Source organism: Phoenix dactylifera, chromosome 18, assembly GCF_009389715.1.
Source record: "Phoenix dactylifera cultivar Barhee BC4 chromosome 18, palm_55x_up_171113_PBpolish2nd_filt_p, whole genome shotgun sequence".
NCBI classification, from domain to species: domain Eukaryota; kingdom Viridiplantae; phylum Streptophyta; class Magnoliopsida; order Arecales; family Arecaceae; genus Phoenix; species Phoenix dactylifera.
The window spans coordinates 4,140,330-4,165,628 of NC_052409.1; the positions used below are offsets into that span (position 1 = coordinate 4,140,330).

At 37.4% G+C, this 25,299-nt stretch overlaps 2 protein-coding genes across 3 annotated transcripts; both read left to right on the plus strand.

Annotated features, from left to right (window-relative positions):
• The first annotated feature begins 625 nt into the window (after positions 1-625).
• LOC103699913 (nuclear/nucleolar GTPase 2) lies at positions 626-8,809 on the plus strand. Its single transcript, XM_039115449.1, has 11 exons — positions 626-989; positions 1,579-1,712; positions 2,294-2,423; positions 2,615-2,775; positions 3,160-3,261; positions 3,390-3,494; positions 3,588-3,716; positions 4,548-4,688; positions 5,669-5,769; positions 6,407-6,464; positions 8,002-8,809. The coding sequence occupies exons 1-11, from the start codon at positions 755-757 to the stop codon at positions 8,317-8,319; spliced, it is 1,614 nt and encodes a 537-aa protein (XP_038971377.1). The 5' UTR covers positions 626-754; the 3' UTR covers positions 8,320-8,809.
• Positions 8,810-13,244: 4,435 nt separating this feature from the next.
• LOC103698230 (MLO-like protein 14) lies at positions 13,245-23,676 on the plus strand. Of its 2 annotated transcripts, XM_008780227.4 has the most exons (16): positions 13,245-13,354; positions 13,489-14,064; positions 15,528-15,585; positions 15,785-16,026; positions 16,248-16,364; positions 17,218-17,272; positions 18,838-18,932; positions 19,158-19,232; positions 20,330-20,415; positions 21,128-21,177; positions 21,369-21,409; positions 21,503-21,667; positions 21,791-21,826; positions 22,031-22,098; positions 22,228-22,288; positions 23,011-23,676. In XM_008780227.4, the coding sequence occupies exons 2-16, from the start codon at positions 13,939-13,941 to the stop codon at positions 23,413-23,415; spliced, it is 1,680 nt and encodes a 559-aa protein (XP_008778449.2). In that variant the 5' UTR covers positions 13,245-13,354; positions 13,489-13,938; the 3' UTR covers positions 23,416-23,676. The 2 variants fall into 2 exon arrangements, with proteins under 2 accessions (XP_008778449.2, XP_008778457.2); XM_008780235.4 differs by lacking the exon at positions 16,248-16,364 and having other exon boundaries at positions 13,326-14,064.
• The last annotated feature ends 1,623 nt before the right edge of the window (positions 23,677-25,299 follow it).

Genomic DNA, 25,299 nt, shown 5'->3' on the forward strand with positions numbered 1-25,299 from the left:
GATGCGGGTCGCAAGTTTACGCGTGCCCTCTTCGACCCGTGGGTTATTCAATATATGAGTACGTTATTCCAGCGCTATCTCAGTATCAGCTGGATTAGATGGCCGTTCCACCGAGCGTGTCCGAGGTGGAGAACTCTATATTTAATTGATGTTCACGCATTTTGAACTTAGACTGTGCCGGTGGAAAAAAAAAAAGCTCCGTTCTAACTGTGCTACCATCTTGGTAGCTTGGAAAACCTTTTCAACGGTGGATGGAAGAACATCTGGTGCACCTGCGCGTACCCAAAACCAGTCCTATTAGGGATCCCTAATCGAGCTACTAATTATTTAAAAGTTCCTACCTCAGTTTTTTATTGGAAAACCCTTTTCAAGTCCTTGCGCCACAACTTCGATAAAAAGTCGGCCGCGAGTTGCATGTGCTTGTCACGTGCAAAACCGATCCTTGGGCTTGATCCAAAACCGATCCGTTCCACCGAAACAAGTAAATGGGTGCATTAAGACGACCCAATTGGACCGTCGTGGACGCCGGTTCAATACTCCGCCGCCTTTTTATTTACTTAAACCAGCCACGTGATGTCACGTGCTCGTCCTCCCCTACCAATAGCACGGGCCCCACCCCTGCTCTCCTCTTTTCCTTCAAAACCCTAGTTTTCCTCTCCCGGCGGACGTCCGCTTGGAAAACCCTAAAAGAAGAATCTTTCTTCTCCTTATTCTCAGTTTAGGTTCGATTTGGAGAGGCTTTCAGGCCGCGGAGATGGCGAAGAAGAAGGAGAAGAAGGTTAACGTCTCAGGGAAGCCGAAGCACTCCCTGGACGTCAACCGCAGCAATGGAGCCGATACGAAGGGCGCTCGGACAGCCGCCACTGTGCGGCGGCTTAAGATGTACAACACCCGGCCCAGGCGGGACTCGAAGGGGAAGATCTTGAAACACGAACTCCAGTCCAAGGAGCTTCCCAACTCCCGCATCGAGCCCGACCGCCGATGGTTCGGTAAGCCTTCCTAGACCGCTTTTCAATCTCTTTAAAGCTTTTTCGCTTGTTTTCTCTTTTCAATCTTCTTGAAATTCTATATAAACAAGAGTCAAAACATCTTTAGTTAATCTGTTTTAATATAGGTTGATGTGGTGGGGGTTTTTAGTCATTGTGAATTTTATTATCAAAACTTTGCATGACAAAAATTTCAGAAAGTTTTCAAGATAAGAGCTTCTGCACGAATTCTACCAAATGACATGCATTTGATCTTTAAATTCACAACGTTATGCAAATGTTTGAGAAAAATGAGATTTTCAGATATAACAAGCGAAGTTCAGTTCTAATTCTTTAAAATTGGCTCACGATGTTGCCAATAATTGGGAGGATTTCATTATGTCTTGACTTAGGGATCTGCCAATGCTGAGTAATTTAGTACTTAGGCATTCAATCTTGAAGATGATCACCTCTTGCTATAAAGTTTCTTCATTGTTTTTACTTGTTTATAATTCATTTAGTTGGGTTTTTGTTAGGACAGCTTTTCCTTGATATCTCACGATTAATCGTCAGATTCATTCATGATATATGTGACCACTTTCTTGAATTTCAGGTAACACACGGGTCGTGAACCAGAAAGAACTTGAATTTTTTCGCGAGGAGCTTCAAAACCGACTTTCAAATAACTACAATGTTATACTAAAAGAGAGGAAATTACCACTGTCCCTTTTAAATGACCACCAACGGGTAAGAACTTCTTTGTAGCGCCATTGTATACATACGCTTAAACCTTGACATAAACCACAGCCTTGTCTATCAAGTTTGGTTGACCTCTTGCTTTTACTGATGATCAGTTTATCTGAAAGAAGAAATGTTTCTAATAGGGTTTGTACGCTGCTGCTGTCATCTTGATTTTTCCCCCTATTTCAGACATGCTTAAAAAATAGTGTTTCCAGTTATACCACAACTTATCAAATTTGCTTTATGATCACTTATAATGCTATTATTCCGAATTGATATTTTTAGAACTACGTCGGTGTGAAATTAGGAATAGCTTAAAAGGGGAGTTATAGAATAAATAACAAGGTTATACCTGACTGGAAGAAAAGGCATTCCATAAATTTGCTAAATTTGCTTGTGTCAGTAGTTCATCTAGATCAAGCATGAAGATCAACTGTACTCACATATATGCTCCAAATTGCGTGCTAATTCTGGACTGTAAGGAAGTTTTATATTTCTCCTTCATGTCATGAAAAATGCCTATGAAGGCACAATTTAGTGTAAACTATTAATGTGGAGTTGTTCTTTTACATGAATTGTCTACGCAGCAAGCAAAGGCACATCTTCTTGATACAGAGCCTTTTGAGGATGCATTTGGACCGAAGAGGAAAAGAAAACGCCCAAAGCTTTTGGCATGTGATTATGAATCTTTGGTTAAGAAAGCAGATGGGTCTCAAGGTACAAAATAATTTGTTATGAAGTCGTTTATTTGTTGAATGCCTTTGAGTTGTTTTAAAATTGTACCTTCTATAAAATCTGAGATTTTCTGGCAATTTGTAGTTCTGGTTCTCATATATCACCTTATAGTAAAGAGTAGACTAAAACCTTCTAATTTTATATGTAATCCTCAAGTTGTTCATTTTTTGTAGATGCTTTTGAGCAGAAATCTGCTGCTAGGCAATCTAGGGAGGAGGATGAAGAATGTGGCTTAAGAGACGTGGTCAGGCACACAATGTTTGAAAAGGGGCAGAGCAAGCGTATCTGGGGTGAACTCTACAAAGTTATTGATTCTTCAGATGTAGTTGTCCAGGTTTGTTTCTGCCAATCTGTATCGTAATGCCTATTGTGCTAGTAAATTTTGAAGTATCCAGCATTTGTGATAGCATCTTGTGGGAGGTTGGAGATGTATTGAACTGGTGCATGTAATTTGGAGTCTGACCGTACATGCATCTATGTTTGAATGCCAGCTTCCTTGCTGGAAGAGACATGACATTACTTTTAGACTGAACTTAGGGTGACATGGACATATCTAAGTACCGTTTTAATTGCTGACTTGTAGAGGTTCCTATAATTTAATCTTGAAATATTTAACTGAGGGTCCAGATGATGCCATCACAAATGTTCAACATGTTTGTGTTTTTAACATAAATTATCTTATTTGTTTGCTTATTTGTATCATTCACCTTGATTACAGGTAATAGATGCTAGGGATCCACAGGGAACAAGGTGCCACCATTTAGAGAAACATTTGAAGGAGCACTGCAAGCACAAGCACATGATTCTTTTGCTGAACAAGGTTCGCTATCTCAACAAGTTTGTGTTTGCAGTATTACATTTGGAGTTAGATTTTTGATGGGCTTTACTTACAAATCCTTTTTAAAAGTTTAATAATGATCTGATTGGTTTATTTTCCTACCAATAAAGTGTGATTTAGTTCCTGCATGGGCAACAAAAGGATGGCTGCGGCTGCTATCAAAAGAATACCCTACACTAGCATTCCATGCAAGCATCAACAAATCCTTTGGCAAGGTTTATATTTTATCTCTTTCACTTGCTTGCTTGTAGCGCATTCTTTGGCTTTTATGATTGTATCATTCTTGAGTTACTTTTTGCATGCCACAGGGTTCTCTTCTATCAGTATTGAGACAATTTGCTCGTCTGAAGAGTGACAAGCAGGCCATATCAGTGGGATTTGTTGGATATCCTAATGTTGGGAAGTCATCAGTTATTAATACATTACGCACAAAAAATGTATTTTTCACTGTCACTTTCAATACCAAAAGATGCTGCTTTATCCTTTTTTTAGTTTACTAACTTTAAGTTCTTTCTGTGATGCTACATGGCACATTTTTGGTTGATTTCGCCACAGAAAAAAAAGAGAACAGTTCGGCTATTTTGTAAATTCATAAAACTTCATGGCAACACACTTTGAAAAATAAGTTCAGAAGCCTAGTATATTTGGAGTGCAGAAAAGACGTCATTTCAAGAGATTGTGTCCTAGTAAATAAGCTAGTAAAAGCTTTTGCTTTCCTTTACATTGGCTAAAAGGCTTCCTTTTATAGCTTTCTAGGCCAGCATAGCATTTTCACTCAACCCATTAGACATACAGTTACACAATGCATCAAGCTTAATATTTTTATTTGACCATCGTGTATAATGATTTCCATGTTCCTTTTTTCAAACTTTATTAAGCATTGAGGAAATTGTTGCCCCTTAAATCAAACTTTTAGCATAATACAGCCATCCACTGCCTTAATTGATGTATTCACATCTCCTGTCACCTTAGGTTGAAGTATGCTGATACTGAAGTATAGTTAAAGATGACGAATTTGCATTATGAAATATTTTTATATTGATACAGCTTTTGTAAGGATATTGTGGACTAAGATTCTCTGTCACTGCTATTAATCAATTTTAATGTACCAGCTTGTACTGATGAATCATATGAAAGCTGAACAAGATAACTGTTTCTGCATTTTCTCGCTTTTATGATAATTTCAACAATGTTCTTATGTCTTTCTCGAGCTGTTAAACGCCGTTTGTCTGATTTGGATGAATTTTTCACTTTTTGGTTTTCTGAAGGTCTGCAAAGTGGCTCCCATTCCCGGAGAGACTAAAGTTTGGCAGTACATTACTCTTACCAAGAGGATCTTTCTAATTGATTGTCCTGGAGTTGTATATCAAAACAAAGATTCCGAAACCGATATAGTCCTTAAGGGTGTGGTACGTTTATCTTACTTTGCCTTAATAATTGTAAATATACATATGTGCATATAATATAATATTTTTATCATTTGGTGTCTCTTTTCCCCCCTACTTTTTAAGCGGTCTATCCATTAGAAGTTAAAGGAGTTAATCGTCTTACTATTTTGGTCATCATGCGTTGTTGAAAAACATGTGTCAGAATTTCACCAGTGAGGTGCCCCAGTCTGGAGTTCAATTGCTTTCTATAGTACAAATTATTTTCAGTAACTTAATATTGCTGATGACATGAATATCTAACTAACATGTTTGGAAGACTGCAGCTTTGGTCAGTACCTACATATTAGTGATATGTGGATATTTAATAATCAGCATTGACGTCATATATATACACACACACACACACACACCTTGCATTACACTGACAAACTCAAGCCTCTTCGATGCTCCAAATTCTGGTTGTCTCAGTGATCGGAGTCTGCTGATCGATATGGCATCAGTTCATGACAGTGCTCTTCTTGTTTTGATTTTTTTTTTATAAATCTTAGAAGTGTGACCATATTATGGTATGTGCACCTACATAAGCTAAACAAATGCACATAATTACCAAATGGTAGGGCAACTATTGGTGAATAGGATCTTCCCATCAGATCCGATTGGTGGCCTTAGTATTAGTTCATGAGGATAATCAATTGGATAGCCTTGTAACCATATTGCTGTACATCTTTTAAGAATTCTACTCCTTTCTTTCTACCCTGTTGTTGTTTGTATTATGCCAAACCATACAAGATACGGGAGGTGGAGCAGGTATTCACTCTTTACAATCTGTCATCATATGCCCAATGTATCATTCATAATTTGGATATGGTATTGAAATGAACTAGGACATGTGTTCAGAATACCCAGAAAGCATATATAAGAGGGCTAGTCATTAGAGATGCTAATCTCAATTCAAAATAAGCCAAATGCGGAATGTAGGCTAATTTGGGATTCTTTACTAGGTGCGTGTCACAAACTTGGAAGATGCATCTGAACACATAGGAGAAGTCCTGAAGCGTGTAAAGAAGGAGCATCTGCAAAGAGCTTATAAGATTGAAGACTGGTACATCTTTTTTCTTCTTGTTTTTTATGCATGCATGCATATATTTTGTTTTATACATTTATGGCATAGTTTATTGATTGTACCAATATCGTGCCATTCTTACTTTTCCTCAATGAGTTTGTGTTTCATTGCTTTTCAGAATTAATTCATGGTATTAATTTTATAATTAAGCTTTATCTTTTAAGAATCTTATCTGAGTGGTGATCGCTCTAACTCTAGACATTCCTAATAGCAATGAATTGCAGGAATATGACCACACAATGTGACTGAAAACAGTATTAAGTTTTACTTCTTGTTCCCTGGAGCTTCTAATTCAAAAATTGTGAAGACATTCTCAATGTAATTGTAAACAGCCAGTAAAGTGTTCTTATTTCCTGGATCCTTGCTTTCTGTAGGTGCAACATAGAAGGCTGTGCCAAACTTCATACCAAATGGTTTTAGCCTTTCATGGTTGTGAGGCATTAATATTGTGTTAAGCCATGACATCCTAGTATCCCATCTTGTTGTCAGCTGCCTTGCATGTCCTTTTCCCCCATCAGCCAGTCAAATTTTTGAATGAACTTGTTTAGCCACAATTTTTTTTGGTGTATTTGTTGTGTTTATAGCCCAGAACTGATTGTTTATGCTCTTATTCCAGGGTTGACGAGAATGATTTTCTTGTCCAGCTGTGCAGATCAACAGGAAAACTATTAAAGGTATGACCTAGTTTTTTAATGATCATCAATATACAGATATACTGTATAAGTAAATTCCTGATGGAACACCTAGCACCTTAACGGGTTTTCTCTTTCTATATGCATTTGTTGCTCAGTATCATGTCCTGCTTGTTCGTGACCCCTGCACCCTGCTGCAGTCCCGCAATCATCCATGACAATTGTCTGTATTGCTTGGGCCTTCCCCTGTTTCCCATCTCTTTCCCAAACTAATGCACCTGTAGTCATTAGGGCATCTTCAGATACAACCTGCATTTATGTCAACACCAGCTCGGTTGGTTCACCATCATTTTATCGAGGTTTGGTGCAATTCTGTGTCACACTGAATCCTTATGTCTTGCTTCCTAGACTGAGCATGTCAGCTTGACGATCTCATCTTTGCTGCAGTTGGCTTATTTGCTGGACCCCTCTTATTTTGCAATATTATAAGTCTTACATGAATATGTCTTGTTTTTTCTCAAAGCATGCATTGGTTAGATAACACTCGAAGCACTGATCTCATTATTATGTGGTATCTTGTGACCATCAATTTTGACCAATATCTTATTTTGATTTTCCATGTTACCATCCTTTTCAGTTGATTGGGGCATTTTATGCTGGTTAGGCATGTGAAACCTGAGGGGTGAAAATTAAGCCGTTGAAACTCAAAATTTCAAGTTGTGCTGAATTATTATCTTCTTAGACCAATTACTATGTACCAGTTCCTAATTCCTCCCCCCCCCCCCCCCCCCCCCCCTCTCTCTTTTTTTGGAGATTAGGAAGGGCTAATCCCCACCTTTGACCCTATATCCACCCCACGCTCGACGGGTGATACTATCCGACTATCCGAGGAAGCACTCAGTGGTCCAAGATCCTATATTTCACTAACAGCCACTTTTGACACGAGAGCTTTTATACTATGAGCTATGCTGGAGAATTAGGCAATCAAGCTGTTCGTTGTTTAAAGCAGCAACTCTTCTAATTGATCAAGAGATGATATTCTGATTAGGCAAAATGGATTTGATTTTTAAAATTATAAATAAAAAAAATATTTTGCATAGATGCAAACAGTGACTTGCACCGATCTCCTTGTACATAAATATTTTGGCCCTTCCATGCCAATATACGTTGTTGTTTGTCTTTTGTTTTCTTAATTTATATTTTAATGCAGCAGTTACTGATTGTTATAAACTTTTAGCTACTGCTCATTTTTGTTCTAATCTACTTAGTAGTCAGCTCCAAAACCAGGTTGAATAATCCCTTGTTCAAATATAAGTTGTAGTTTGTCTTTTGCTTTTAAAATGTTTTATTTTGATGCAGCAATCACTGATTGTTATCAGCTATTAGCTACTGCTCATTTTTGTTCTAATCTAATATGTAGTCAGCTCCAAAACCTGGTTGAATAATCCATTGTTTAGTTTTTTCCAGTGTTATATTAAAGATGTCAAGTTTCATTTCAAGCATCTTGCATTTCAATGTATGTACTGTAGTAGGTGACGGATGTTGATGAAGAGCTAAACTTTTTGTGGATTATTTTCAGGGAGGTGAGCCTGATCTAATGACTGCAGCAAAGATGGTCCTCCACGATTGGCAAAGAGGTAAAATACCTTTCTTTGTGCCCCCACCACAACATGAGGAAGGTGATCCATCAGAAAAATCTGATTTGCCTGATGCAAGTGAAGAACCAACAATTAGCACGGACCGGACCGCTGCTGCTATGAAAGCCATTGCTGGTATTATATCATTCCAGCAGCTAATGCATGTTCCTGCTCATAAGGGCTTGTTCAATGGTGGCGAAACAGAGACTGAAAAGATAGAGCACCCTCCTCAAGAAGATGCCAACCCAACTGAAGTCTAGTCAAAATTCCCTGCAGCTCAATTCATTCCTGAATTTTGGAGAATAATGAGAAGAAACAGAGGCCTTCTGTTCTTTGTTCCTCTCTGGGGCTGTATCTATGTATGCTAATTGGTTTTTGAACATTTAAAAGTATCTGGAAGCTGGGAAAGGTTCTGCCATTTTTGAGTACTTGAATGAGATCGGATTTCTTTTCTTAATGACTCACCAGAGGAGAGGAAGAGAGAGGTTTTTTGCTTGTATCTTGCAAATTTTTCCCCTGATGATTAGTAAGATGTTAAAGGAGGCAAAGTCGTATGAAACTAGGTAATCCAGTTATTCCACCACGCTGGGTCAATTTCATGGATGGGAAGGCACAGATTTCTGTTTCTATCAAGTTCAGTTTGTTTAATGTTTTTTATAATGATTTTTAAATTATGTTACAGGATTGTTTGAGAATAGGAAAACTGTTACGCAGGTGAATGGATCGAATAAATAATAATTTTTATGATCATATAGTGTACTGGAACGTTGTCACTTTTAGTGTTGAGATTATACTTATCACTCATCATACATTAACCATCAACCTTGTCCAGCGCAGGTTACCTTCGCGTACAGATGCCTCGGATCGTTTCATAAGCTCTATGGCATCAGGTGACTTTTTTCGATCAGTATCAGCTATTGTTTGCAGAGTTGACACATACATAGACTATTGTACTTTGATGTAACCTGACACAGTCTGACCTGATTCAACAATGATTTACCATTTTAGTTAGTAATAGATTTTGAAATCCTTCTTAGCTTATGTTCATTATCTCGGGATGGGTCAGTTTTTAACTATAATACTGCACTGTGATTCGATCTGCTTGCGGTGCTCACCGAAGAAATGAACGAGACGAGAGGCGATATTGCACACTTCTATTTCAACTGTATCTAGTTCCACTAGGGATCTCGAGCTTAAAAGCCACCACCAAAAGAAGTCTTTCTCTTCTTCAGATGATAGAGAGGCGCTCGGATGTAGAATTGGAATTACATAGTAGAGAGCATAACATGCTCATATTCTTTGATATGGTGCCCCCGCTTGAAACAAGAAAAAAACTATTCGTTGGAGTTTTCCTTCTAAAATTTCATCGGTTCGTTTCTAACGTTTACTCGTCCCTGCTATATTCCCTAGTTATGTCCAAGCATGGTTGTTTTGGTAATTGGGTATGCATGCATTTATGGGGAACAACTTAAATATTTGAGTTTTCAGTTTGCTCCAGCCTTTTCATGATCTATTTTGGCCAAATAATATGTTATCTGTTGAAGAAAATAGCATGCATCTGAACAGGCACATATGTTTGTCTTAGGACTTGCATGCCAATGAGATTTTGCCATGACTCAACACCAGCCACTTTGGTGGGCCTCATCAGTTTAGCTGCACCCACCAATAGCAGACAAGCTATTAGATGGATGAGTGATGGAAAATGGCTGGCCATGCCTCAATTACGTGGGGCGTGTTATCTATACTGCTTGGATGTTGGATCCTGGAGCGGTCTCTTTATGTGACACCCATGCACGGACCACCCCTTGATTCGAGATATTGGGATGATGATTAGGAATGGGGTGGCTTTCTAAGCTAAGTATGTATTTAGAGAGGCCAATAGGGCGGCCGACTGGGTGGCTGCCTATGCGGCTCATTACTCAGAGTATATTCTGTGGTCAGAAGAGGAGGAGCTGCCATAGGCACTTTGTGAGCTTGTATTTTTTAATTTTATTGAGTGTATTCATATAAGCGAACCCGCCAAAAAAAAAGAAAAAGAAAAAAAAAGGATCCCAACTCTGTCACACCTCTCTCTCCTTTTCTTAGACAAGTTTAGTTTGAATTTCAAGTTCCTAAGTACTTAGGTAAATCTTGGGGAGGCTCCATCTCCACGCTCTTTCAAAGGGATTAAAGAGCCAAACCAAGTCAGAAGAACATTTTTCCGGAAGGACGGCTTTAAGTCAGAAAAACACTTCTTTCTTCCTCTCCACCGGGTGATCATTTTCCCAAAAGAAGTGGACTCATCTCAAGAAAGTCTTGAGGTTCACACATGTATGGATTTTGATTTCCTTAGGCGTGACAATTAACTTTTATATCTAATAAAAAAATTGGTAATTATTAAAAATAAATAGAAAGACGGTTTTACTAAAACAAGTTTATAGTTTAAAATGAATAAATTTTACAAAAATGGTTATTTGGTCTTTCTCCGTAAAATCCATTTGGTCAAAAACTGATAAATCATTAATCTGACAAATTAGTTTTATGAAAAGTAGATCCATTGCTATTTTCCGTTGATGTGTCATCCTTTTTTTTTCTCATTCAAAAAAATGTGTCATAAGTTTTTGTTGAAGGTTATTGGGATTGATATATTAACATTATCATAATAGAATATTTAACATCCTCATAATGTTGTTATTACTGTCCTTTTTATGTTATCATGATCACAAGATCAACATGATTATTTTAGCATTGCTGTCAAGCCACTATTTTATCACACTTCTAACTAATAAAAACACAAAAGATTTTTTAAAATATCATTGAATAAACACAGATAACAAAGATAGCCCCTTTAAGCAAATATAACGTTTATGTGCTATGTGGCAAAACACATATAAAAACATAAGTAGAATAAATAATTCTTCTATTTGGCATGTTATTATTTATGTTTTGAAATAGATAAATATTATATTATTAATATGGGATATCTGAATATGATGCGTTAATGTATAGATGATACCGGAGTATGTTAATGTAAACATGGTTAACAATTATTTATTTTATTTTATTTTATTTACATGAGCTATATAAAACGAATGTATTATATGATTTTTATTAAATTTATTTACATCATAGCCCTCATTTGCCTTATATGTAAATAATATTAGGATCATTTGCTTTTGAGTTTGCCAACTAATCCCACAGCAGATACTTACTACAATTTTAAGCCAAAAGCTACAGCATCTCCAAACATACCCTAGATTCACTATAGCATAAGAATCAATCTCTCTTCCCAGCATCTTACTCCATTAAGGCCGCTACAACCACTGTAGAATGTTGCTGCCACCAATTTCGACACTTTTATAGCTTTAGGACATCAACCATCAGCTCCATTACTATTTGTTGGAAAGAATGGGAGTCCTAATACTAGAAGAGCAAGGTATATCTATATATATGCTGAAATCCAATTTAACCTAGGAACCTAAGCTATTAGGTTTTAGATCTAATCATTTATATCAATCCTTCTCTCATACAACTTATTTCATACTATCCTCAGCAATGAAAAATGTGGGATCTATTTGGAGCTCACATGATTCGAGAAAATAAACATGATAGCGACTCAGGGCAGCCCGGGAGGGACTTTCTTATGCGAGATATGTTTTGCAGGCATGCTGTATCATTCTGGAGGGAGATTTAGCTTCCCTGATAGCATGCTTCAAGGAGATGGGGCGGGAGAAGGTGGAGCACCAGCTTCTGAGTGATATTTGCCGGATGTTACAGGAGTGCTGGGTTCTTCAGGTTGGGCATGTCTTTCGGAAGGCGAACCAGACGGCTGACTGGGTCGCCTCCTTCGCTGCACATCACTCCGAAGAATTTCTCTAGATTCAGCAGTCTTCTGTTTCTTTTGCTTTACGTTATTTACTTGATGCTGATGTAGCTGGCAGTGGTCATGTTAGGATAGTGTGAGCTGCCGGCAAAACGGCGGGTTTTTTTTTTATAACGGGTTTTAGGACTCTACACCGACCGCCAGCCGACTTCCAGCTGGCCTTCAACAACGACCAAAGCGAAGATATATCTTAATTCCTTCAAACCCATGCGCACCGGCCCGGCTCAACTCCCCATCTTGGATCACAGCTATCTTTCTACTGTCCATATGCTAGGCTTCCATTAGTAGCAGTGCAACGGACCACACATGAGAAGTACAAAGCTGTAGCTTCAACAAAAGGAGCAATTGAGACCACCATGGAGAGGAAAAGCTACGGATGTGATCACACATGAAAGAGACATGAACGCGTTTACGTTAATTGCATGAGAAAAAAATAGATATGGACCAAACAACAAGTGAAGTCATGATCATGGTATGTTTGGTTGCAACATGCATTGAACAAGTTTGATTCCATTTTGATTAGCGATTTCTCCTACAGCACGAGGATCATATCTAGGTTAGATGGTATGACATGCATTAAACACGCTTGATTCCGTTTTGATTACCAATTTTCCGGAGAGGTGAAGATTTTATTTTAGGATGAATGAACTAACTTGCCTGATATTCATTTAGACTAACTTGTTCATGTGAAAGATAGTGGCATTATTCGGATTGGTGGCCATCTATGTGGCCAGCCATGCGGGTGGTATCCAGTGGGCTAGAAATAGGAAGTTGCTTCGGGCATTCCAAAATATTCTATTTTCTGATTTTATTGGATGTATTTGTACTCGTCAGACATGAGTTATCCATCTAAGTTAAAAAAGAAAAAAAAAAAGGAGAGTAGGAGAGGAAGAAAGATAGTGGCATTATTAAGACATTTTATGCTGTGCAATGCTTATTAACATGTGGTGCAACTGCACCCCAACGATCCAAGTTTTGAGATACGTGCACCTTTAAAATTTGTATCTTTCGCTCATGTTTCCAAACTTCCAAACTTGATCTTGCAAAAGCAGATCCATCACAAATACTATGTAATTGACTTTCCAAGATTGTCGAGCCTGCGAACAAAATTTATATCATATCTGACTTGTGACATGATGTGATCTTATAGACCTCGAAACGATTTGGGTCGGCTGAGCTTTTTCCAAAGGAGCACTGCACAATTTAAAAGCTAAACAACTGGCGCGTGGATCCAAGCGGCACGTTTGGTGAATACTAAAGAAAAAAAAATATATTTTTTTTTCCGTCCTTGTCTCTTTGTATTGATAGAGAGGGAGCAGGTGTCAAGCTTAAGTTGACGGCTTGAGCTGACGGTCTCCAACGATACCAGGACTCTTCAAAGGTCACGCTCTCCTGCTTCTGTTCTTTCTCTCTCTACGAAGTCTCGGGTGGAGGTGGAACTCGGAATCTTCTTTATTTTCGTATTTGTTGGGATGTAAATCTTTTTCGTTTTGTCTGCAAGCTCGGAGAGGTCTTATGCGGCTTTTGGAAAGTAAAGCATTCAAGGTCTCCTTTTTCTTTGCTGCAGTGTTTTAGCGGTCCTTCGCCGAGACATACGGATTGAGCTCTTCTGGGCAATGGCGGTCTCAAAGAAGAGTTTTTGGCATCTTTTTTTTCGTCCTATGGATCTCCCGTAGGAGGGGTGTTCTTTGGGAGCGGGATTTATGGCTTGTGAGTTTGTTAATCTTGTGGTTTTGGGGGAGAACAAAAGAAAGTTGCGATTTTTTATGTGGGTTTAGCTGCGGAGTCTAGTAGTCTTGTGATTTTGGGGAAAAAATAGAAGAAAGTCGAGATTTTGGATGTAGTACTTCTCTTTCTCTGAGCTACGGTTTAGGATTTGAGATATCAGAAGGTAGAGGGCCTTCTCGAGCTAGTTGAGGCTAGTGAGGAGAGAGGAGAAAGAGGGATACGAGTCTTGTTTGGTGTCGTAGAGCTGTGGTTTAATGTCTAAGAAGCTCTACAAGAATTAGAAATTTAAATGACGGTGCAATTGGAGGAAATGCGGTCGCTGGCACTGACCCCTACGTGGTCGGTGGCCACCGTGCTGACGATCTTTGTCGCTGTTTCTTTGCTGGTGGAAAGATCCATACATCGACTAAGCAATGTAAGTGGTTCACCAGTCTTTCTTTGGGTATTATTTCATTGCCTGGATTTGTGTCAGATTGGATACTCTGTCTTTCTTGAATGCTTGGTTAATGGTTTTTCCAGCAATTTTAATGTCTTATCTGTGATTTACCTGTGTTATTGCAATAAGAACAGAAGAAATTTCTTTACATGTTACTTTTGTGGCATGAAATTTTTTAATAGCGTTCGTTCTTCATGAGATGGTAGGGGAATTTGGACATTTGGTAGGTTTGATCTGAATGGAAGGGTCGACTTTAGTTCCTTGAGGTTTGCTTTTATCTAGGGCACTTGAAATTTTGGGATGGCCTTCAATTTTATTGGTGCTCCTGATGATTGGTGACATGCCTTTGGACTGGCCAAGAACATGACAGGGTGTGAATAGGCATGGGATAGGCCAATACCAGATGTCTTTATTAGCGAAGTTATAGAACGAATGTAAGTTTTGTCACACCCAAAAGTTACATAGCTTCTGCTGATCTGGAATTTGAAGAGATGCTTTTTGCTTCATAGTCTTCCTTTCAGAAAAAAAAAGCTGGTTGCTCGATTTTTGCTATAGTTCTTTCCTCTTTGCTATTGAAGTATTGGAATAACCTGTCTTCTTCTTGCTTACCCAAACAAACAACAAAGATCTGATGAGCCCTTTTGTGTCTCAGGTTTGAATTTCTTCCCCTCATCTGTTCTACTATCTATGAATATATCTTTCTTCCAGAGATTTTTGAAATTTTTTATCTTCAAATGCAAATCAGGATTTGTTGGTTCTGGCATAGTAAATGATGGTATAAGCAATTCTTTGTCCTGGTTATGTTGGTTCTAATTACATTTCCCTTGAAGAGAATTTCTAATGTTCTGTTTTGCTAGGTCCAAACTTGGGATGCTATAATTTTTTTCATTTATCCCAATAGAGGGTTTTTTTTCTTTTATCAATTTTTTTTTTGAAAAATTCAAGGAATAGCTCAAGCATTTTTTTTTTTTGTTTCTACATGATACAATACATCCACCCCTTTTTATGTTGTATATAATACATTAAATATCTCATAATTGCGTTTTATAATTTCTTAATCATTGTTTATGCTTCTTAAATTTACTTTACTGTAGTGTGTTGGAGGTAGGAAATGCTGCAGCGATATATTGGATTGTTTTATATTTGGTATGTTGGATTTCGAGATTTGTTTTCTTATAGCCTAAGGATCTATGCATTTAGAAGAATCCAAAACTGCTGCAATACAACATGGGCATGCTAGCTTGTTTGAATTATGATGAAAATAATCAGCTTGTTCTACCAATCAATTTGTTCATTCCTGGCCTCTAATTTGAATTATAAGTCTGATTAATAGTGCAGTGCGCTTCAAGTAACAGGGGCTTAAATCACGATGTTCTTTTGGCCTATTAAGCATACTTAATTTTGTTCGAGGAAAAGCTAATGGTGTTTCATTTTTTTCATAGTGGTTGAGGAAAACCCATAGAAACCCGCTTGTTGAAGCATTGGAGAAAATGAAAGAAGGTATGCAGTTTTTATTCAGCAAAAGATCCTTTAGGGTTTTTGACAAATGAATTTTAGTCACTTTGATTAATCAATGAGAAACAATTTCAAAGAGATAAAGCTGCAATTCTCCCCGCCCTCACATATTTGCCAGATAATGCATGCTCCTTTGATTATCACGAAGCTCTATTGTTTGATACACTCATCTCTTATGCTGCAGAACTGATGCTACTAGGCTTTATATCACTGCTTTTGACGGCCACCTCAAGAACAATTTCAAATATTTGCATCGACTCAAAGTTCTACAATGGTCATTTTTCTCCATGCACCAGAGATGAGGTTGAGGATAGCACAGATGCTGAGAGTGACAGTCCCCAAGATCGCAAGAGACTAATGGCCTTTGTTCTTCACCATTCAATTAAGAGGGCACTGTCTGAACTCAATCAGGAGACGTGTACAGAGGCAAGTGATTAAGCCCATTAAATTATCAAAATCTTATCAATTGCAGATTAAATTCTACGACTTATTTTTTCCTTATGTCAATGAAATTGTCACCATTCATAGTTACAGTTTGAATTTGTTCCATTCAGAAGCTTGCAGCATTAGTCTTCAATTATTTCTGTTAGTCATACTTTTGGACCATCTTTATAACATATCAAAATAAAAAAATTTATCCACTGCAGGGTCATGAACCATTTGTTTCATATGAGGGTCTGGAACAGCTTCACCGGTTTATTTTTGTTATGGCCATAACTCATGTATCCTACAGCTGCTTAACAATGTTGCTGGCTATTGTAAAGGTTTGCAATTAAAATGTCTTTTTGATTGTTACATTCAACAAGATTTGGTGCATGCATCATGGTTCCATCTCCCTACCCATGTCTGTACAGAAACAAAGATGCCCACACCTGCATTCATGTTCCACAAAAATGAACTTATATTTTTGATATTACAGTTTGGTTACACGTGTATCAATCTTCACAAACAACTTCTGGGCAGTGAACAAATATTTTTTCTTCTTTTTTTAATTGTCACTTGTAGTCTTGCGACATTCACCGATCTGTTAGTTTATGCATATTTTGTAGTACTGGAAAGGTTGGCAGCTCATGTTCCCTATTCATGTATTCTGGTTTTACATAAGGAATGAGTGTGGTGCAAGCCAGAAAGCATTACTGCTTTGCAGTTACAGTTATTCCCAACTGAATTTGCAGCACTGCAACCAGTGCTGCGGCTTCCTTTCATCACTATTTTAATAGAAACTATTTTGTTCCGAACTTTGGTTGGTTTGAGCTATGGCGTGTAAAGACATATAAAGGAGTTACTAACTGCATGCATACTGTTCATTATATGTCTGCCAAATTTTCAATTCTTTCTTGCTTGAGATTCAATGAATGCTACTTCAATTCTTTCTTGCTTGATATTCAATGGATGCTACTTTTATCATTCACCAGGATGCATGCGTGACTAAGTGTAGGATCCTTGCCAAGCTTTTGATTCTGAAATCATGTTATTATCATCATTTTATTGAGCAATAGTAAAGTGCACTAGGTATCTCCTTCTAAGGAAAAAATTTTCAGAGTTGCAACCATTTTTACAATTTTAGATTGATACTTGTATAGGGGCCTAATGCCATACGTTCTATGTTATTCTCAGATACATACTTGGAGAAAATGGGAAGAAGAGGCTTATCGAGAACAACATGATTCTGGTATGTAATTTTAATGCTGCCCAAGATACTGGTGATAAATCCTTCTAACAAAATGAAAAACAGTCGCAGTATCCAAAATGTAAGTTATGAGACTAAGAATAAATCAGTTAAAACTAACAGTTTATGGTTAGTTGGTGTAACAAGCACAAAAGCATGGCCATCACCTTCTAATAATTTACATTAGTGGGCAAGATTTTTTGTTAGCAGTATCTTTATCCTTACTGTTAGTTTAATTCTAGACAGCATATCTAAAACGAAGGAGCAGCATAAGTTACTTTGCTATTTTTTCCTTCATATAGTTGCTAAACTATCAAACACCTTTGAAACAGATGAAGCATTAACTATAGATACAACATCCATCATTACTTGTCTTCTTGTTTTTCTCATATATGAGTTTGTTGCTGATTCTAGAGGACAAAATTTAATTATGTAAATTTAATTCAGTGTTAACATTTCTCTTCAGCCTTATGCTCATTCCAGCAAGTAGGTTGACAAATGTGCGTTTCATCTGCCAGTCTGTTTCTGGTCAAGAAAAACCATTTCAAATGTTTCATGGTTACATGTCAGAAAATATGGATTCAAATGGCACCACCTGTGTCTTCTCTACCATATTTGTTTGCTACAGTAATTTTGATTTCTTTGTAAAAACCTTCCATCATGGCACTAAATCTAAGATTATTTTGTTTGGTTGAAATATCTCTGAAGATTGCAAACGTTGAAGAAGATTTCCCTGTTCACCACCTTAGCTTGACTGGACCTTTCCATATGAAATTGCTGTCCTTGAATTTTTCTTATTTCAGTAGATAAAATTCTTGTGGATGCAATAGCCATCAAACTCTTTGAAGTTTGTCCTTTTGCTGATTGGTGGTAGCAATCACGTCAAGCATTCTTTGTTGGGGTTAAGAATGACTATCTTTATCTCATTTTAGGAAATGGCCCGATCTTATGGAAGCAACATCTACAACAATAAGCCCACCTCTGACTTGGATCCTCATGTTACAGAATGTAGAGACCACAGAATTGAATTGTGGTGCTTTTGCATCACATTGTAATTTATTATCATGTAATGCATATTTATTTTATGACGTGTTGAGTTCTTTTTTTTAAAGGCAAGATTCCATATGTACCTTAAAGGGCAGTTGAAACTGCCTGCAAACCAGGTTATCATTCTCATAAGAGTGTTTTCTATATTGTCTTTTGATATGTATGGCATACATAGTATTGTTTAGCTGCCTTAGAGTTGTAGGAAGGTTGCATTATAGAATATTGTGCCAGTTGTTCAGTTCAACCACCACTTTTTTCACTTGCTTTTGAAAGTCCCCTGTAATATAATGCTTCTGTGGTCAAGCGGTGATCACCTGGAGTTTGTATTTGAATGAACTTTTCTTGCATTCGAGGCATTGTTTGAGCTGTTTGCCTCGTTGATATCATGAGGGTGCTAGATTGAAATATTATCTTTCATCTGAAAGACAAAAACAATTACTTTAAGGGTCATTTGCAGCAATTTATGTTATCCTCTGTTAGTTCCTTCAATCATCCATAACTCCTGGTTTATGCATTGACAGAAATCACCAGAACATTGACAATGAGAAGGCAGTCATCATTTGTAAAGTTTCATACATCAAGTTCTTGGAGCAGAAATAACTTTGTTGTTTGGATGGTAGGTTTAGTTATGTTCATGCGATACTCTGAAGTGTTAATGTATTCAGAAGGCATAGAACAATATCCTGTGATGTAGTGGATCAGTTTATAAGAGATCAATCAGAAGTAAACAATCAATTTTAGAAATATTCGGCACATAATATTGCTTTGCATTTGTTTTTTCAAATTTACTGTTTGCAAATAGCAGTGGTAATGATAGTTTGATTTATTATTTTTTGCGCAGACCTGTTTTCTCCGTCAGTTTGGACGATCTGTTGTACGAGCTGACTACCTTACCCTTCGCAGGGGTTTTATCTTGGTACCATCTTCTTACCAGTGAAGTTTCTTGGAGGCAGTTGTATATTCTTTACATTTAGGAAGGAAATATTTGTGTGAAATTTTCAATACTTCATTTACGGTTGTGTCTCCTTTTGTTCTAACAGTAAAGAGAAGCTTCTAACGCAAACTGGTCACCATTGTTCCCTTAGGGCTCGTTTGGTTCGCGGAAAGCATTTTCCTTCCTAGGAATATGATTCCTGGGAAACAAATTCCTAGAAAGAGGATGCCCAGGAAAGTACTTTTGGCATGTTTGGTTGACCATGGGAAAGTGACAAATTTCCAAGGTGCTTATGTTTGGTTGGCCATCCACTTTCCTAGGAAAGTTATATATAATTCCTATTATGCCCTTAATAAAAATTAGATTTTTAATACCTCTTTAATGCTTCTTTAATGCTGAAGGGACTTTTTGGGAAAAAGTAAAAATGAAGTGATTCCCGCCTCATGGGAAAGTAACTTTCCCATGTTTCTCATGGGAAAGACTTTCCCATGAAATGTGGGAATCACATTCCCATGGGAATACAACTTTCCCTTCTCTCTCCTTTGAAAACTCCAACCAAACAAGAGGCATCTCATTACTTTCCCGTTGACCACACTTTCCCCCCTTCTTTTCCCGCGAACCAAACGAGCCCTTAATTATTTTCCATGAGATTGCACCAATTCTAGAATAGGAGTAAAGCATATTTTATTCATTTCTTTTTTTTCCCCCCATGAATTTGTATCTACCTGCAACTTTCCAATTAAGCATATCTTTTGGTAATATGTGCTCAATTAGAAATCTTTGGTGTTACTTTCGGTGATGTAATTGCTTTTAAACATTCACTGTTCTGGCAAAGGTAATAGAAAATCTCTCCCACCTTCATTTATTGGACTATATCTATGACAAGCCCAAGAAGGAATAGAACGAGGAAAAGATAAGTTTCAAGACTATGATGCTTTAGCATGTTGCCTGGTTGGTTGGTCTAGTCAGCTTTGTGTCACGTATCCTGAAAAAGGAAGCTTTCGTCATTTCTGATAAAGATGAGCTTAGGTTTTTGAAGTTTAATCTTCTACATTCAATATTCTTTTTATTTATGGCAGAACCACCATCTTACACCAAGATATGATTTTCATGGCTATATGATACGCTCCATGGAAGAAGAGTTTAAGAGGATCGTTGGTGTGAGGTAAGTCATGAATTATTGAGATATGATAATTTCACACTAAATTGGCTTAAATACCTTTCATTGCACATCTATTGACGTTTAAGTAAAACAAATTTGCATATTATTGGATCTGTAATTTCTTTACTTTTTTTATGTTTACATCTGAAAATTGTCCAACATTGGCATTAGAGCCACAGCAAAGTTAGAGATTAGTTATTGTTTTTTTCCCATGAATTATAAAATGTAAATTTAAAAAAATAGCACTTTACTATTTTCAGTCTGAGGTATTCTTAAGAGTAGTATCTCTGACATCATTAGACTGAGAATGATCTGAATATTCTGCCAGCCACTTCATACTTTTGTAAAAGGAAAAATGTGGTAGGAAAAATATGTTACCACATTTCATACCCTGATTAACTGTTGATTTAGCCGACTTTGGACTTGGATCGTTAAAATTTTGGACATATTTCTCTATTGTTAACATGGATTTGGGGCCTGAATCCATTAAATTCTGCACATATTCTTTCCTGAATAGTTGTATATATTTTTGTTTTTCAATCAGTACATTCTTTATCAATCCTTTTTTAATTGATCATCTCTAACAAAACATGGAATCATGTGGAGGACAAATACGTTGTTTCAGTATTGTATTGAATTATCAGCTTGCTTTTTATAAACTGCCAAATGCCGACTAATATTCTGCATTTTTTTTCCTTTTCTTTTGCTCTTGCAGTGCACCACTTTGGGGTTTTGTTGTTGCTTTCATGTTATTCAATGTAAATGGTTAGTTGTGTTCTACTTATGACCCACGTGACTAAACTTCTTTTCCTTCTGTGGTGCCGTGAGGTTCATAAGCTCCAAAGACAAAGATCATTTTTTTTTCTCAAATTTTTTATTTTGGAAATCAATTCGTTTTGGTGCACACATTAGTTTTGTAGTTGCTTATTGTTAGAAAAAAACCACCCACATTGCAGGTTCTCAGCTTTATTTCTGGATAGCTATCATTCCTGTTGCTGTAAGTATTAGATTGCATCCTTATCCATCTATTGATTAAGAAAAATTTCAAATTTAATGCATGATTCTGAGACTTACCTCTCTGCTTATGTAGCTTGTGCTTCTGGTTGGTGCCAAGTTACAGCATGTGATTGCAACCTTGGCATGGGAGAGTTCTAGCTTGAGTGGATTTGGGGCTAGATTAAAACTTCGAGATGATCTCTTCTGGTTTAAGAAGCCAGAACTCTTACTGTTTTTAATCCATTTCATTCTTTTCCAGGTTAGTATTTCTTTAAGATGGAAAAAGTTATTATATGCGGAAGTCATCTTTCCAGTCTCAACTTGCAAATTCAAAGAAGATGGCTTTACTTAAAAGGTTTGCATTTGAATTGCTCGTCTGCAGAATGCATTTGAGTTGGCTTCATTCTTCTGGTTTTGGGTACATTTCTTGTCCCTCACTTCGTTTCTCTTCCAATATATGAGATGCTCCACTTGGAACATGTTATATCTCATTGATTACTCCATATCAACAGCTGGTTGTAGAACTCCCACTGGGACAGATTACAGAACGTGCATGACTTTGCACAGTAACTAAATTTAAGCTTCTGCATGAAGCTGATCGTGTTATCTTATTTACTGACAGTGGCAATTCGGATACGATTCATGCTTTATCAGGAACCATTCGCTGCTATATGCACGCCTTATCTTGGGGTATGCTATTGCTGAAAGCAGTAACATTTATATTTTATATTAGTTGAAATTGGTTTGCTGTGAAATCTTCAAATATTAATGCAAAGGTCTCTGACAATTGATTTTGTGACTGGCTAAATCTGTGTTCAGGTTTGCCGGGCAGTTCCTCTGCAGTTACAGTACACTGCCCCTCTATGCATTGGTCACACAGGTATTAAACCATAGAGTGTTTGTTAATTTTTCAGTTCTGGTCATTATTTGCTTCAGCTATTAAACGAATTTTTGTATGAGCCTCGATGGCTGAATCCATATGGGCACATAGATTGTAATTTCTCCAATTAGAGCATTCTAGTAATAAATGAAGAGGTGTGAATTGCAATGCAAAAATGCATGGATATTATGGAAAATCATAGTAATTATGGTATGATGAGAATGTCATGATAATATTTGAACAGTTTATCTGGTTTGGCTTTGCATGAAATGGCAAGAGGGTAGCCATATTAAATGACAGATTAGACAATTCTTCTCCATTTTAGGTGCTATGAGCAGCCGATGAACTGCCTATCGTGTCTCTAAAAGGAACTGCCTATAAAATAAATTAGTCCTGACAAAGTTATATATGTGCATATATGAAACTTTATACCCTGTAGATCTGCTTTATGCGTCCAAAGTTTATAACCAGTTTATGTGCATGCATGCAAGGTTAAATGTAAGTCATGAACAATGGGTAGATATACTTATTTAAGGGATAGCTATTGCACACGTATGCATTTCTTCTTACCTTTACTTTGTTGATATTTTCAGTGTGTGATGTCTGTTGAATCCTCTCAGATGTTTGATATATTTCATTTTCGCAGCAATTGAGTTTCTAATCCCTTTGCTGCTGTCCCTGTCCGAGTTCTTTTTACTGACTAGTTTAATTTCGCAAACCAGATGGGTTCAAACTACAAAGCTGCCCTTATTCCGCAAAGAATCAGGGAGACTATCCATGGATGGGGAAAGGCAGCAAGGAAAAGGAGGAAGCACCGGCGTGGCATTGATGATTCAACAATTCATACAGAAACGAGTACAGTGTGCTCTATTGAAGAAGATGAGGAGCTGCTTTACGATCCCTCTGACAACTCTTATGTATGTATTGAATTGCAACCAACATCTACTACAGCTACTACTGTCATCGATAGCAATCACTCTCCAATTGGTGATGGACATTCCAACTATAGTGGTGATGAAACACCTCTTCTCCAGTCCTCGGTTTCTGTTCCCTCGTCTCCAGCTTTTTCAGGCCTTAGAGGAAATGGGATTTCACGGTCAGCTTCTATGCCAATATGGAGGGGATGAGTAGAATTCAGAGATGTATGTGTTTATATATTAGATAGGATTACTTGTAACACTCTGTTAAACTTTAATGCTCGGTTCTGCATATAGAGCGAGTTCTGAAGAGATGATAGGGGTACAGGAATCCTTCAATAGTTCTGAATCCTGAGTTCTTTTTTTCCCTTGTCATTTCTCAAGGTACATGTATAAATTAAATTAAAAACCAAAAATGAATCCTTATAAAGGAAAAAAGGAAACAGAACATGAACAACCTCTCACCTTTAATTCTTCTTGGACATCTGTGAGCTCGAGCTGGATTTTTCTTGTCATAAACATCATCATTATTGCAGCCTTTTACCATCAATTTAGGCTTAGTTGTGGAGCACAGGAGCAGTAAACCTCATTGCACTTGAAATTAAGAACCATGAGATGTATAGTTGGTACTATTCTTAAGAACAAGGACTTGTTAGTGATCTATGATGGTGGAGTATGCTCCTATTGATTAGGGTGAGCTGTGATGACTATCTGTAAGGAGTGGCATGTTCAGTGAGATGTACAAGAGATACATAGATGCAATACTTGTTTCAGCAACAGGAAAGGATAATTCTGATCAAAAGTGGGGATGGTGGGGGCAGATGCAGCAGACTAACTATTGCTTGAATTTATAGGTCATGGTGACCAGTTTGATGTTTGGATCACCTCAGAGGCGAAGGATAGATATGTTTTTTTTTTTATGCAAGGAAGTCTTCTTCTTCTTCTTCTTTCTTTTCTTTCTTTCTTTCTTCTTTCTTTCTTTTTTTTTTCTTTTTTTTCTTTTTTTTTTTTTTTTTTTGCTGTTGCTGCTTAATTAGATGATTCGTACAAATATAGTACGAAGGCATCCAATAAAATCAAAAAACAACAAATCGCGAAGTGCCATAGACAGCTCTCTCTCCCCATGTCATAGGGGGCACTCGGAGTGATCGGCTACTTATAAGGCCATCCAATTCGCCGTCCCATTAGCTTCTCTAAAAACATGTTTGGCCTAGAACTCCACACCATAATCATGTCCCATATGTCGCATAACAAGGGATGGCACCTATGCACACTGTCGATGCTCTCTATAATCTAATTAATCACTGTAGTCGAGTTTTGCTCTCTATAATCCAGTTAATCACTGTAGCCAAGTTTTTCTCGAAAAAGACTGCTCTAGCCCTCAGGACGAGCCAGGCATGGCCCAGCCATGCAAGGAAGCCCAGCCATGTAAGGAAGTCTCTTAGCCCCGAAAAATCTGAGATTTTTAAACAACGACACTTGCAAGAGGGACCACAAATCAATAGGGCATGATTCAATTTTATTATTCAAAATCATTAAAAAACTTGATCCTGAGAGCTGCAGCGCCGGCCATGGTTTCAGCACTCACCGTTTCATGCTCCGATGCAGCACCGGCCATCGACCGTAACATTGAGATTCCCAAGATACACGTAGCCAAGTTCAATAGAGCCATAATATTTTACGCATCTCGATGCATGAGCCACAGCCTAGTTTTTTGAAGTATCTGCGACAGGCAATTTTTCTTTTTTTCCAGGTTGGCGGCTTTGCTTGATAGGTTGGTGGTTTGGAACCTTGGCTGTCATATTGACTTCCATTCCACGGTCTACACCGTGCTCGGAATCAATCCAACTCCTCCAACCGTTACAGTGTCTAAAAAGCCCGAAAACAATCCTAAAATTATGACATCCTCTCTCTCTCTCTCTCTCTCTCTCTCTCTCTCTCTCTCTCTCTCTCTCTATATATATATATATATATATATATATATATATATATATATATATATATATATATATATATATATATATATATATATATATATGACTTATTTGGTTCGTAGAGAGAAGAAAAAATATGACCAACAGAAAAATGAAGAAA

Bases quoted from the DNA above. Each gene is read 5' to 3' on its own strand.
- LOC103699913 (XM_039115449.1), top strand. From the start codon at position 755: ATGGCGAAGAAGAAGGAGAAGAAGGTTAACGTCTCAGGGAAGCCGAAG. The intron at 2,776-3,159 runs GTTTGTTTCTGC...CCTTGATTACAG, and splicing joins CTTCAGATGTAGTTGTCCAG to GTAATAGATGCTAGGGATCC. The intron at 3,262-3,389 runs GTTCGCTATCTC...CTACCAATAAAG, and splicing joins TGATTCTTTTGCTGAACAAG to TGTGATTTAGTTCCTGCATG.
- LOC103698230 (XM_008780227.4), top strand. From the start codon at position 13,939: ATGACGGTGCAATTGGAGGAAATGCGGTCGCTGGCACTGACCCCTACG. The intron at 15,586-15,784 runs GTATGCAGTTTT...CTTATGCTGCAG, and splicing joins ATTGGAGAAAATGAAAGAAG to AACTGATGCTACTAGGCTTT. The intron at 18,933-19,157 runs GTAGGTTTAGTT...TTTTTTGCGCAG, and splicing joins ATAACTTTGTTGTTTGGATG to ACCTGTTTTCTCCGTCAGTT.